The 12,499-nt window shown below is 38.4% G+C and overlaps 1 protein-coding gene and 1 pseudogene across 1 annotated transcript; both read left to right on the top strand.

Moving 5' to 3' along the window:
• The first annotated feature begins 1,011 nt into the window (after positions 1-1,011).
• Positions 1,012-5,148, top strand: LOC102702948 (glutamate receptor 2.8-like). The gene is made up of 5 exons (XM_015838541.2): positions 1,012-1,195; positions 2,076-2,329; positions 2,882-3,197; positions 3,625-4,037; positions 4,469-5,148. The coding sequence occupies exons 1-5, from the start codon at positions 1,012-1,014 to the stop codon at positions 4,943-4,945; spliced, it is 1,644 nt and encodes a 547-aa protein (XP_015694027.1). The 3' UTR covers positions 4,946-5,148.
• Positions 5,149-7,131: 1,983 nt separating this feature from the next.
• On the top strand, positions 7,132-12,356 carry LOC102702668 (annotated as a pseudogene).
• The last annotated feature ends 143 nt before the right edge of the window (positions 12,357-12,499 follow it).

Genomic DNA, 12,499 nt, shown 5'->3' with positions numbered 1-12,499 from the left:
TGCTAGAATTCCATCGAGTTAACCATGCAGGTCGTGCAGCTTACTTTGGAGTAGTAGATTAAGGTCTTGTTTAGTTGTCAAAAATTTTTGATAAAAAGGTTACGTAGATGTTTGACTGGATGTCGGAATGAGTTTTTGGACATGAATAAAAAAAACGAATTTCTCAGCTCGCGTATATATGTTGGTTAATATAGCACTTATGGCTAATCAAAATAACTTATTGGTCGGTCACTCATTCTAAGATTACTTTAGACCAAGCACGCTTAACCTCGAGGTTTTCTTGAGATAAGCTTTCAGAAAAAAAAAGTTATAACTTGTTAGAATGAATATTCTATTAAATTCTATTAAGTCTTAGGATGGAACGTTACATTTGGTCATGATGGAAAAATAAACAAACTCTTAAGCCTGCAAGAGAGAAGATTGACCGACTGATCTACTCCTACGAAACTGTATGAACACTTGTGTGGTTAGTACTTTCAAGTCAAGTCAAATGATTGATTATTGCTACTAGTCTACTCCAACCATGCATTACTCCCTCGTTATTATACTATAGGATGATTTAACTTTCCGTGAAGTTAAATTCTCTAGAGTTTGATCAAATTTACAGAGAAATATAGCAAAATCAAAGACACCAAGTTAGTTTTATTAAATAGACCATTAAACATATACCGAGAGATATTTGTTTTATGTAGAAAATGTCGCTGTATTTTTGCACAATTTTGGTCAAACATAAATAAGTTTGATTTAAAAAATATTAAAACATCTTAAAGTATAAAACGAAGGGAGGGAGCTCGAGGACTTTGTGCTTGACAACTTCTGAACAAGTTGCGTTACGTTCTCCCTTCAGAAACTTATGCAAACTGAATTTCTGACTGGCTGCACAGCCACACACATGTGCAGTATTTACCTATATAAATACTACGTACATGCAGTTGAATCGGCTACGCGTCGCTGTGTACGTTGTGTGTCTGGAGCTGATCGATCGGCAGGGCAAGTCGGCCGCGGCCGGCGATGGAGACGCGGCGGCGCCGGCTGGCCATGGCGGCGGCCATCCTTCTCGTGGTTTGGAGTTCGGCCGTCACGGCGGCGGCGGCGGCGGCGAGAGGAGACGTTTCCATGGCGGCGGAGGCCTACAGCTTGGACGCCAATGGCAGTGGCTGGCTCACGGATGCTATCACGGCCGCTGGTGATAATGGTAAATGTTAAACTCAAATGGAAAATAAATACAATAAACTTATCCGTGTCTGTAGGTTACTAATCCCTCTGTCGATCCTGCTGCATTATTCAGTAACCATTAGTATCAATAAAAATATCATTTTTTGCGTGTGTATCGAGAAATGGTAGTATGATTAGTACTGTACTCTTTTTTTTTCACACCATTAACTTTGAATCTAGGTTTAACGGTTCGCTTTATTCAAAACTATTATGTAATTATACGAAATCAAATCATAATAAAATAATTAATAATTATATAATTTTTTTAAATAAGATGAATCGTTAAACATAAACTTAAAAATTAATGGTGCCCAATAAAAAAAGACGGAGGGAGTACTACTAGTAGAATAGATCTGGATGGTTCGTTTATTATTAGAGTACTTTACTAATTAATTATTAGAGGTAATACTGGTATTAAGGATTTTATTAATTCTTTATAAGAGATTTTTATATATTTATCAAATTATATTGCTTACTAGCACATACTTGACGATACATCATTCCGCAAGAGAAAGTATATGATTTTACATCTGTATTTTTTTTTTACTATTTTGCCTCTCCATATTTCTACTACCATTGAGGGGACAGTAGAAATAGATATGAACTCTGTGATAGAATTAAAGCAATGATTCAAATTTATTTCTACTACCAAAAGAGACCATCATAGCGGGGCTCATGTACTTCTCCTATGAAATGTACCCCCAAGGTATTTCATACAAAACATGACCTTCACTCTGTCGTGCGAACGCATGCAAACAATTGTTGCTGTAGCTGTGCTATGAAGTTCATTCTTGGTCATCGCATATGAGAATATTGCTTGATAATAATTGAACATGAACTGATTTTGTTTTCTCATCCAGAAACCAAGGGCATCAATGCTGGCGTGAGAAGAAATCTAGGAGCTCTGCCTAGAGGCTATGAGAAGACGCTCAAGATTGCTGTGCCATGGAAACCTGGTTTCAAAGCTTTTCTGAATGTAACTGACAAAACTTTCACTGGGTACTGCGTTGATGTCTTTGAGGCTGCCGTGCACAAGCTACCACATAACCTGAGCTATGAGTATGTCGTCTTCAATGGCTCTTATGACCAGCTAGTACAGCGTGTGTCTTCAGGGGTGAGCCTTACTCGATCACTCGATCTTTTTTACCATACTTTTTTAATGATAATAAAAAAAACTCTACTCACTATGTTAGGGAAATTGGTAGATAACCGAGATACATATTTAACATAAAAAACCCTTGTGAGAAAAACCACAGATGCCAACCGGTAATAATCACTATGAGATAATGATTATAATAGCATAAGAATACACCGGGTCGTCGCACCCTTCCTGTGCAGCTTAGAAGGTATATATAAGGGGAAATCAAGAGTCCTAGTAGGAAAAGGATTGTAGAATCATATTAGAAAATTAATCCCACTCCTACTCCTAGGAGGAAACGACTAAAAGAAATCTAGTAGGAAACTAGTAATATAATTCAAATATATTATATATTTTTTTATCATCGTTGAAAGTATCTTAAGGTATCAAAATTTTTAGCGCAAAATTATGGTACTAAACTTTTACATAGAAAATATAGTATCTCGAGATATTTTTTTAAAGAACGGTAAAAAAACTCAAATTACGAAATCGAGTGCTTACATTATATCTGCTGGTTCTTACTACCAGAGCTACGATGCAGCGGTTGGGGACGTAACGATTACTGCTGAGCGAACCAGCTATGCAGACTTCACCATGCCGTACACAGAATCCGGTGTGTCGATGCTGGTGCCCATGGAGAACGGATCTAAGTCAGCAATCCAGTGGGTGTTCCTGAAGCCACTGACAAAACAACTCTGGCTTGCCACTGTGATCTTCTTCTTGTTCACCGGCATAGTGATTTGGATGATTGAACATCCCAGAAACCTGGAGTACCAAGGATCAAGCTCGAGACAGTTCAGCACTGCCCTCTATTTCTCTTTCTCCACTCTGACATTTTCTCACGGTTAGTATTCTTTCAGCTCAAATTTTTTGCAGGCTGCATTAATCGTGAGGAGTTTTTTTCCTATCCTTGAGAAGATATCATAAGGTGTCACTGTTTTCTATGTAAAATTTGATACCTCTTAGTATAAAATTTTGAGATTTGCTTTAGTCCAATAAAAAATATCTCAAGGTACTTAGTACCTCGAGGTACTAAATCGTTTCTCACCATTAAATCTAGCCGAGTAGGATATACACTGTTAGATCCAACGATTAGAAATGATTTGGTATCACGAGGTACCGATACCTTGGACTGAAGTAAATCTCTTAAATTTTACATAAAAAAGAGTGTTACCTTCTGGTACCTTCTCAAAAATGATAAAATTGCTTAATCGTGAGTGATCCAATTAGTTTCTCAGATAACCTACTATCTATGTTATGCTATGGCACAGGTCAAATTATCGAGAGTCCCTTGTCGAAAATTGTTGTGGTGATCTGGTGCTTCGTGGTGCTGGTTCTTGTGCAGAGCTACACGGCTAGCCTGTCGTCCATACTGACTGCAAAGAGGCTCCGGCCATCAGAGACGGATCTTTTCCAGATCCTGTATGATGGTGACTACGTCGGATACCAGCAGGGATCCTTCGTGGAATCATTTCTGATGAAGCAAGGTTTCAGCAAGAGAATGCTAAGGCCATACAGGAACAAGCAGGAGTATGCTGAAGCTTTGAGGAAGGGGTCCAAGAACGGAGGGGTGTCGGCCATTGTCGATGAGATCCCATACTTAACCTCTTTCCTCTCGGACCCTCGTTACGAGAAGGAATTCCAGATGCTTAGCCGCATCTACAAGACGCCTGGATTTGGTTTTGTAAGACCCTTCATCCTTCAACATCTCTACTGCATTTGGGTGATGTGCGAACGAAAAATAATTTATGAATAAAAATTTTATACATGTATTCTTAGCGATTTAAAAGTCAAGGCTGAAAAATAAATTTCGGTAAAAAAAACCTCCAAAATCAACTCTAAATTTAGAGATTTGCTACGGTCCAATAAAAAGCACCTTGAGATACCAAATCATTTCTTACCATTGGATCTAGCTGAGTAGAATGTGCGCTGTTAGATCAAATTGTGAGAAACGATTTGGTACCGCGAGGTACCGGTACCTTGAGGTGTTTTTTGTTACTTTTTATTAGACTGTAAAATTACTCATAAAAATTTAAATTTTGACTTATAAGTATATGCAGAAGGGAAATGGCGAGGGTGATACTGAACTAACCAGCATTTTTAATTTTATTTTAGGTGTTCCCTCCTGGTTTTCCAGTGGTGCATAATCTTTCAACTGCCATATTGGAGGTAACGGGTGGGGACGAGGGCTCACGTATTGAAGCAAAATGGTTCGGCACAGAGGCTGTCTCTCCAAGCTACGCAGTTCCCAGCACAGACTCCACACCTCTTACCCTGCAGAGTTTCTCTGGCCTCTTCATCATCACCGGATGCATCTCAGCTCTCATGCTGATGATAAGCATCTCCAAGTCAGTTCTTGCCAAGTACACCAAGATTAGAGACTCTGACATGCAGAATCCTGATGAGGATGGTGGAAACGGTGCTCATGAAGAATGTAACCCGGAACAGAATGTCATGGCCAATGTACCCCTCCATGAAATCAGAACTGACAGTTCCCAGGATGTCCATGGGAGCTTTGAGCGTGCTGATGGTGAAGAACCTGGACAGATTCAGAGTGGCTCTGTGCCGGCAAATTCTGCCCAGACCAGATGAATACTGGGCGAGATGTTGAGAGGAACTTTCAGAAACAAGAATGATCCATTTCTGCATCTTTTGTAGAGATATTAACCAATCTGCTGTAGAAATTACTGCAGGAAGGCCGGCCATGAAGCCTTGTCTCAGCGGTTGCCATTCAACTAGACATGCTTCATTCACCCCAGGCCGTGAATTAGATCGTTCTGTACATATTTTAGTAAGTGATCATGTCGATATTTATCATTACAAACTACTGTTCCTTAACAAAAATTTAATCATCATTTCTATTTTGCGAATGCAATACACACACGCTCTCTCTCTCTCTCTCTCTCTCTCTTGTATTACAAATAAACTATTAGTTTGTAGAAGTGAGGAAGCTATTTCTGACAATGAACCTCAATCATCACAGATTGGCATGAGTAACAACCCTATACACTCTCTCCATATTAGGACTGAAAACAATTAGAATGGTTACCAGTTATCTGCACCATCTAACCCAAATGTATGGCTCTGAAGCTAGAAAAAAAAAATCCACTGGTGTTGGTCTGCAAAGTGCCACTCTGTTGGCCTTGGCGCGTTGCTTAATTATGTATGCCGCTTCCCTTCTGTTCCTTTTAGTTGGTCAATTGTAAGCTGTGCTAATCCTCTAGACTGGCACTAATTTTACCGCATTCATGATTCATGCTGAATGAGGTTCAGTTGATGTTTTCTCTCTGCCAATTTGATCCATGCGTCTACTGTCGACACGACGCAGCAGATAAAACGGCATTCCTACTTCCCTTGTTATTTCCAACCAGGGCAGCTTGAGTGCTTGGAAACTGACCGTGTTTAGGGCCTATCTGGCACACATGAATTTTTACATGAAACGGTTTAATTCCTTCGATTTCTCTTTAAAAAAACCATCCAACCAAAAATAGAAACTGCAACCTGTTTAAAAAAGTTAGTTTATTTTAATCTATTACTGACTACCATAGTACAAATGCAAAAAATACATATAGACATTACACTCAGGTTCTGGAAGCGAAGGATAATTTGTCAGTTGTGACGATTCATCGTCATGGCAGTCTTTTATCAAACAAAAAAAAAACAATTCATCGTCATTTTCACCGTATTACAGGGGACGCACATGGTTGATGCTAAAATTCCATTGAGTCAAATCATGCAGTCCCAATGATCTGGTCATCACTGAAAAATAACCTTAGGCCTTAAGAAAGAAGATTGCTCTACCAGTTTGCTACGCTTCGAGTTTCAAGTCAAGTCAAATTATTGATTATTCATAAGCATTCAGCGGGTATGTAGGAGTAGGTATAGTACAGCCTAGCTATGTCTTCTGAATATACTTTCTCCGTCTACGAGATTTTTCTATATTTTTTTAAATATTAAGAATGAAGAGTATAAACTAGACCTAGACTACTATATCGGGTTGGGGTTGATGAAACGATAGTCGGAAGCAATAAAGTTGAGAATATCAGTCTCATCTTTTCTCTTCCGCTTATATTTATAAGTTAAAAATTTAAATTTTTAATTCTAAATTTAAAGTTAATTTTATATTTTTTTATTGTAGTTTATTTTTCATCCTTTACTTTGAGATAGTTAAGAACATATAAATAAAAATTATATTTAAAAATTATATTTTTTTTAAATATACCATTTCACTTTTTTTCCTCGAAAAGCCAAACGATGGCCACCTAAATTTGAATGAATCTTAATAGACCGAAGGATTAGTCCCCCAAAATCTCTTGTATTCGTGGACCAATAAGAAGGGAAAATCGCTAGCAGACGTTCACTGAAAGTGACACTCCTGTACTTCTATCTAATTAGGAAACTGTTCGAAAAAACCAATATACAACACGCTCAATTTCTGACTGTCTGCACCACGTACCAGCCCATAAAAAAAAAGGAAAACAGAGTAGTGAGAATCATTCCATGCAGGGCGAACGTGTCAACTACTTCAGTAGTCAGCGTCTGCATAAACCGTGTCCCGATCGCGTACTAAACCGTGCCTAGCTGCTACTACAATACAATTCAGCCCAACTGAATTGTGAATTAATTGTGTGGTTACAGTGTAATAAGATTTATATATACATACAACTCACAATTCAGTTGGGCTGGCGGGCGACGTGCTGCACTGCTGCTTGCTGTGTCAGCTACGTAATTAAGCTCTTGCACCTACGGCAATGGAGGAGCCGCGTCGCTCGGTGGCTATGGCGGCGGCGCTCGCCGTGCTCACGGTTTGGAGCTCGGCGACGGCGTCAGAGGTGTATCACTTGGGCTTAAATGGGGATGGCCATCATGGCCTCCTGCACGGGGACGCTGTGCCAACTGCTCGTGTTAATGGTAAGAGAATTTTTTTCACCCTTAGCAGGCACCATCCGTACCTCTGTTTTCTATATACTTTCTAAGATAGAGATATAAAAATATCAAATTTTACATAAAAAACAGTGATATCTCCTATTACCTTCTCAACGATGATAAAATTGCTCTAATGGTAATGTGAAATTGGTCTGTGAATATCAGCCTCATCTTTTTATTTCCGCTTAAATTTATAAGCTAAAATTTGAATTTTCTATCTTAAATTTATAGTTAATTTTAAGACTTTTCTCATTCTAGTCTATTTTTCATTTTTAGCTTAGATCACTAAAAATATGTGTATAAAAGTTTTATTTATAAATTATTTTTGTTTGTAAATATGTCGTTTGCTTTACTCCTCCAAAAAAACCAAACGACCAACCCTGATAAACTCATCCGTATTTATAGCTGACATTACATCGCTGCATGACATGTCTTTTTTAACTATCCATATTACTTCTATGGCATTTGTACGAATTATGGTTTAAGTTATCTATATGAGTAAAAAAAATACCGTCACAACTAATTTGATATTATAGATGTTGTATGCTATATTTTTTTTGCCTGATTTAATATTTCTTTGTAGTAATAAGAGAGATACTAAGGAAAAAGAATCTATATGTTTATGTTCGGTCCATGCTTAATTAGTACTTCCTCCGATTTTTTTTATTTGAGACGGTTGAGTTTTGGATCTACTTTTGAGCGTTCATCTTATTCAATTTTTTACAAATATGCAAAATAATAGGCTATACTTAAAATTTCGTTAGTAATAAATTAAATTATAATAAAATGATTATTAATAATATAACTTTTTTAAATAATATGGTTAAACCTGAATTCAAAAGTAAATAGCGTTAAATAAAACAAAAGGGAGTATATATATTGTAGTCTTATTAGCATAAAAAAAACTTTTTTCGTCTTGATATGAAACGGTACAGATAAAGAATGGTACACATGGTACGTCGTTCACTTGTTCTAGTAAAAATATCATGTGAATATAGCCAACTGGTATGCGACAGTGGTGAAAGAATCCACAGATTAGAAACTATTCCAAACATGATTCGGTTCACGAGAATCTGAAGTTGTAAGCGGTAGATTATAAAATATGATATAGAAATCAGAAGTTGAAAAATACTTTTTGGGGATTCTAAGGTCATTATCGGTGCAAATTTCATTACACACGGTCTCCAATAATACCACGTCATCAAAACAAATTTAAACAGATGAATGAAACAAGTATGATTAAGCGGACTCTAGGAATTGCCATGCCATATATGCTTACTTGGAGGAGGAAATGAGAGAGAAAAAAATTAGGCTAAATTTATAGTCAGCTGCAATATAAACTCTAAAACATGTATGTATGAGGGTAGAACATTTATCGATGATATAGCATATGTTTATGTGTAATTATTATATAAATTGACTCTATTTTAGCTCTTAGTAACATGAAAAGATTTCTGAGCTATTACTTAGCTTTTCATTGACGTTGCACTTAACGTAAAATTTCACTTCAAGGCTTTCATAGGGTAACATATCACTTAAATATTATATATAAGCGACCAATGTGAATTGTTTAAATGTGTTAAGACGAAACAAATTACTTTCAAAGTCTCAATGATATTTGAATCCAATTTCATGCTCCAGATAACTTTGTACGATAAGGTTTATCTTCATTAAACTCAACTTATATTTCTGGTCACAAATTCTATACCACATCAATATTTTTATCATTGCAACTGTAATATTTGATGAGATTGAAACCCTATGAAACCTTCACGAAAACGAGCCTATCAAACAGAACTTACCGTAATCTTTCTCTTGTTGGCAGTGGACGACAGCCTCGTATCTCTAACCAAATCCCCTTTCCTTAATCACCGTAGAGTTGATTAGGGCAGCAGGTTGTCGTCGTGGCCGTGCAGCAAGCACCATGGAGCACGCACACTAGGCCGGCCCTTTGCTCCGCCGCCGGCCGGTGCGCTCCAGCGCGCGCGGCCGCGTCACCGGTTGCAAATGCCTTGCGATTCTACCCCTATCGCCCCGATCCCCACCTCCCCAGTCACACCGCGCCGGCTGCCGGCTGCCGGCCGTCCGATGAGTAGGGAACCAAGGGATTACCGCTGCCGAGCTCCCTTCCTGCAGCATTCATGCTCGCATCGCATGGCGCCTCCGCCGCTCCGCCCCGCAAGTTTGAGGAGGTTCGCTGCTCATCCTGACTTGTTTGCTCCATGAATTTTTAGTCAGTTTTAGTGCTTTCTTATACGGTACTACCAGTTCCGATCTGAACAGTGATTGCGATGAGAACCATCCTATTTACAGCAGTTCATAGCCATGGCTGTTGGTCAATTACTGGATCTAAGCATCATTATGTATGAACTTTTAGATGTGATTACTATCTTTGGCATTTAAGTCCAAATCATTTATCTATATCAGAGCTGCAATGTTCTGTGGACCGGCGAAGGTCGGCCATTCAATTTTATTGTACTGATAACAGACCCAGTAGGCCAGATCCATATAATTGGGAATAAATTTGGAGGTAAATTATTGACAAATTTCATTATACTGATAACATACCCAGTACACTTGCAGACTTGGGATAGGATACATATCAGAATTACTATCGAGGATGAACATGAGGTTCTTACATTGGTTATGTCCTCTTCTTGTTTTCTGTAATGGAGGAAAATGTTTTCATTTCCCTGTGTACTTCTCCTATGGAATGTACCAAACAGGCAAGCAGTATTGCTTAAGAACAAGTGACCTTCCCTCTTTCATGCAAACAAATGCCAATATAATTATTATTATTGCTGTGCCACGATGTTCATTTTTGCTCATAGGACATGAGAATATTGGATCGACAATTAACATGAACTAACCTGATTCAGAAACCAAAGGGATAACTGCTGGAGTGAGGCGAAGCTTAGGAGTTTTGCCTGAAGGCTATCAGAAGAAACTCAAGATTGCTGTGCCACTGAAACATGGTTTTAGAGCTTTTGTGAATGTATCTGACCAAGGTGTTACTGGCTATTGCATTGATGTCTTCGAGGCTGCTGTGAAGAAGTTACCATAACATCTGATTTATGAGTTTGTTGTCTTTGATGGCTCTTATGACCAGCTAGTACAGAGTGTATCTTCAGGGGTAAAGCTTTTAATTACTATCTGTGTTCATGGCATTGGAATAGAATCAAGTACTCACATTATATCTGCTGGTTCTTGCTACCAGATCAACGATGCAGCAGTGGGGATATAACCATTACTGCCGATCGAGCTAACCATGTGGAGTTTATGATGCCGTACACTGAGTCTGGTGTTTCAATGCTTGTGCTTGCGGAGAGTGAATCTGAATCAACAATCGAATGGGTATTCCTGAAGCCACTAACAAAACAACTTTGGTTTGCTACTGTGATCTTCTTCCTATTCACTGCCTTCATTATTTGGATAATTGAACGTCCCAGAAACATGGAGTACCAAGGATCTAGCACAAGACAGTGCAGCACTGCTCTCTATTTTTCTTTCTCTACCTTGACATTTTCTCATGGTTAGTACTTAGAGCTCAACTTGCTGGCTATATTTGATGCAGTATTTAAGTGGTTTAACTACTACCTTTGTTATGCTATGCACAGGTCAAATTATCAAAAGTCATTTGTCAAAAATTGTTGTGGTAATCTGGTGCTTCGTGGTGCTGGTTCTTGTGCAGAGCTACACAGCTAGCTTGTCATCCATACTGACTGCAAAGAGGCTCCGGCCATCAGAGACAGATCTTTACCAGATCCTGTATGATGGTGATTATGTCGGATACCAACAGGGATCCTTTGTGGAATCATTTTTGATAAAACAAGGCTTCAGTAAAAGAATGCTAAGGCCCTACGGAAAGAAAGAGGACTACGCTCAAGCTTTGAGGAATGGATCGAGCAATGGAGGTGTGTCTGCTATCGTTGATGAGATCCCATTTTTTGAATGCTATTGTCTCAGATCCTCATTACCAGAAAGAATTCCAGATGCTTAACCGCATATATAAGACTCCTGGATTTGGTTTTGTAAGCCTCTCAGATCCTCATGCTTCAAGAGCTACACTACATTGATTATTGAGTTTTTTACCATCTTTAAAAAAGTACTTCGAGGTACTATGTTTTTCAGTATAAAAGTAGGTACCAAAATTTTGCATTAAAATTTTTGGTACCTCAAGGTACTTTTTAAGAATGGTAAGAAAAAACTTTTAATTTTTCTGGACACAATTTTTCTGGCCTAACTAGCATCATATCATGTCTTCCCCTTCAGGTGTTTCCTCCTGGTTTTCCATTGGTGCATAATCTTTCAACTGCCATATTGGACGTGACCAGTGGAGATGAGGGCTCACGAATGGAGGCAAAGTGGTTTGGCACAGAGGCTCTCTCTCCAAGCAATGCGATTCCCAGCACAGATTCAGCACCCCTCACTTTGCGAAGTTTCTCTGGTCTGTTCATCATCACTGGATGCATTTCAGCTCTGATGCTGCTGATAAGCATCTCCAAGTCAGTTCTTGCCAAATACTACACCAAAATTAGAGATCCTGGTGTGGATGACGGAGACAGTGCTCAAGAAGAAGCAGCTAACCCATCACAGGACGTCATGGGCAGTTTCTCTGTGGCTGATGATCAAACCAACCATGAAATCATAATTGAGGATCCCCAGGATATCCATGGGTACGTTGAACGTGCTGTCCATGGCGATGAATCTGGACCAATCCAGAATGGTTCTATGCGTGCAGATTCCACCCAGGTCAGATGAATACTGGCTGAGATGTTGACACGGTCATGCTGAATGTGTTCTGGAATTTAAAAAAACAAGAATATTTCATCTCTTCATCTCTGTGCAGGTATCAACCAATCTGCTTTAGAAATTTCTTCAGTAAAGCCATGGATGCCTATGCTTCACCGCAGGCTGTGTATTAGATGCTGTGCATATTTCAGTAGCTAGTCACGTCTATATTTATCATTTGCAATCGTTATTTTTTTTAAAAAAATGTAATTATCATTTGTTTTTTTGGAAGGCAATTTGTATGCAATGGTACTCCCTCGGTTTTTTATTTAACAGTATTGACTTTCGGATCGACTATTTGTCTTGTTTAATTTTTTTGTGCAAACATATACAATTATAAGTCGTATTTATAAGTTTTCAGTAATAATCAAATTATAGCAAAATAATTAATAATTATATATTTTTTTAAATAATACAAATAGTCAAACG

This window comes from Oryza brachyantha, chromosome 6, assembly GCF_000231095.2.
Source record: "Oryza brachyantha chromosome 6, ObraRS2, whole genome shotgun sequence".
In the NCBI taxonomy this organism is placed as follows: domain Eukaryota; kingdom Viridiplantae; phylum Streptophyta; class Magnoliopsida; order Poales; family Poaceae; genus Oryza; species Oryza brachyantha.
The sequence above is the reverse complement of the archived record's forward strand: the minus strand, read 5'-3'. Positions and strand labels throughout refer to the sequence as shown.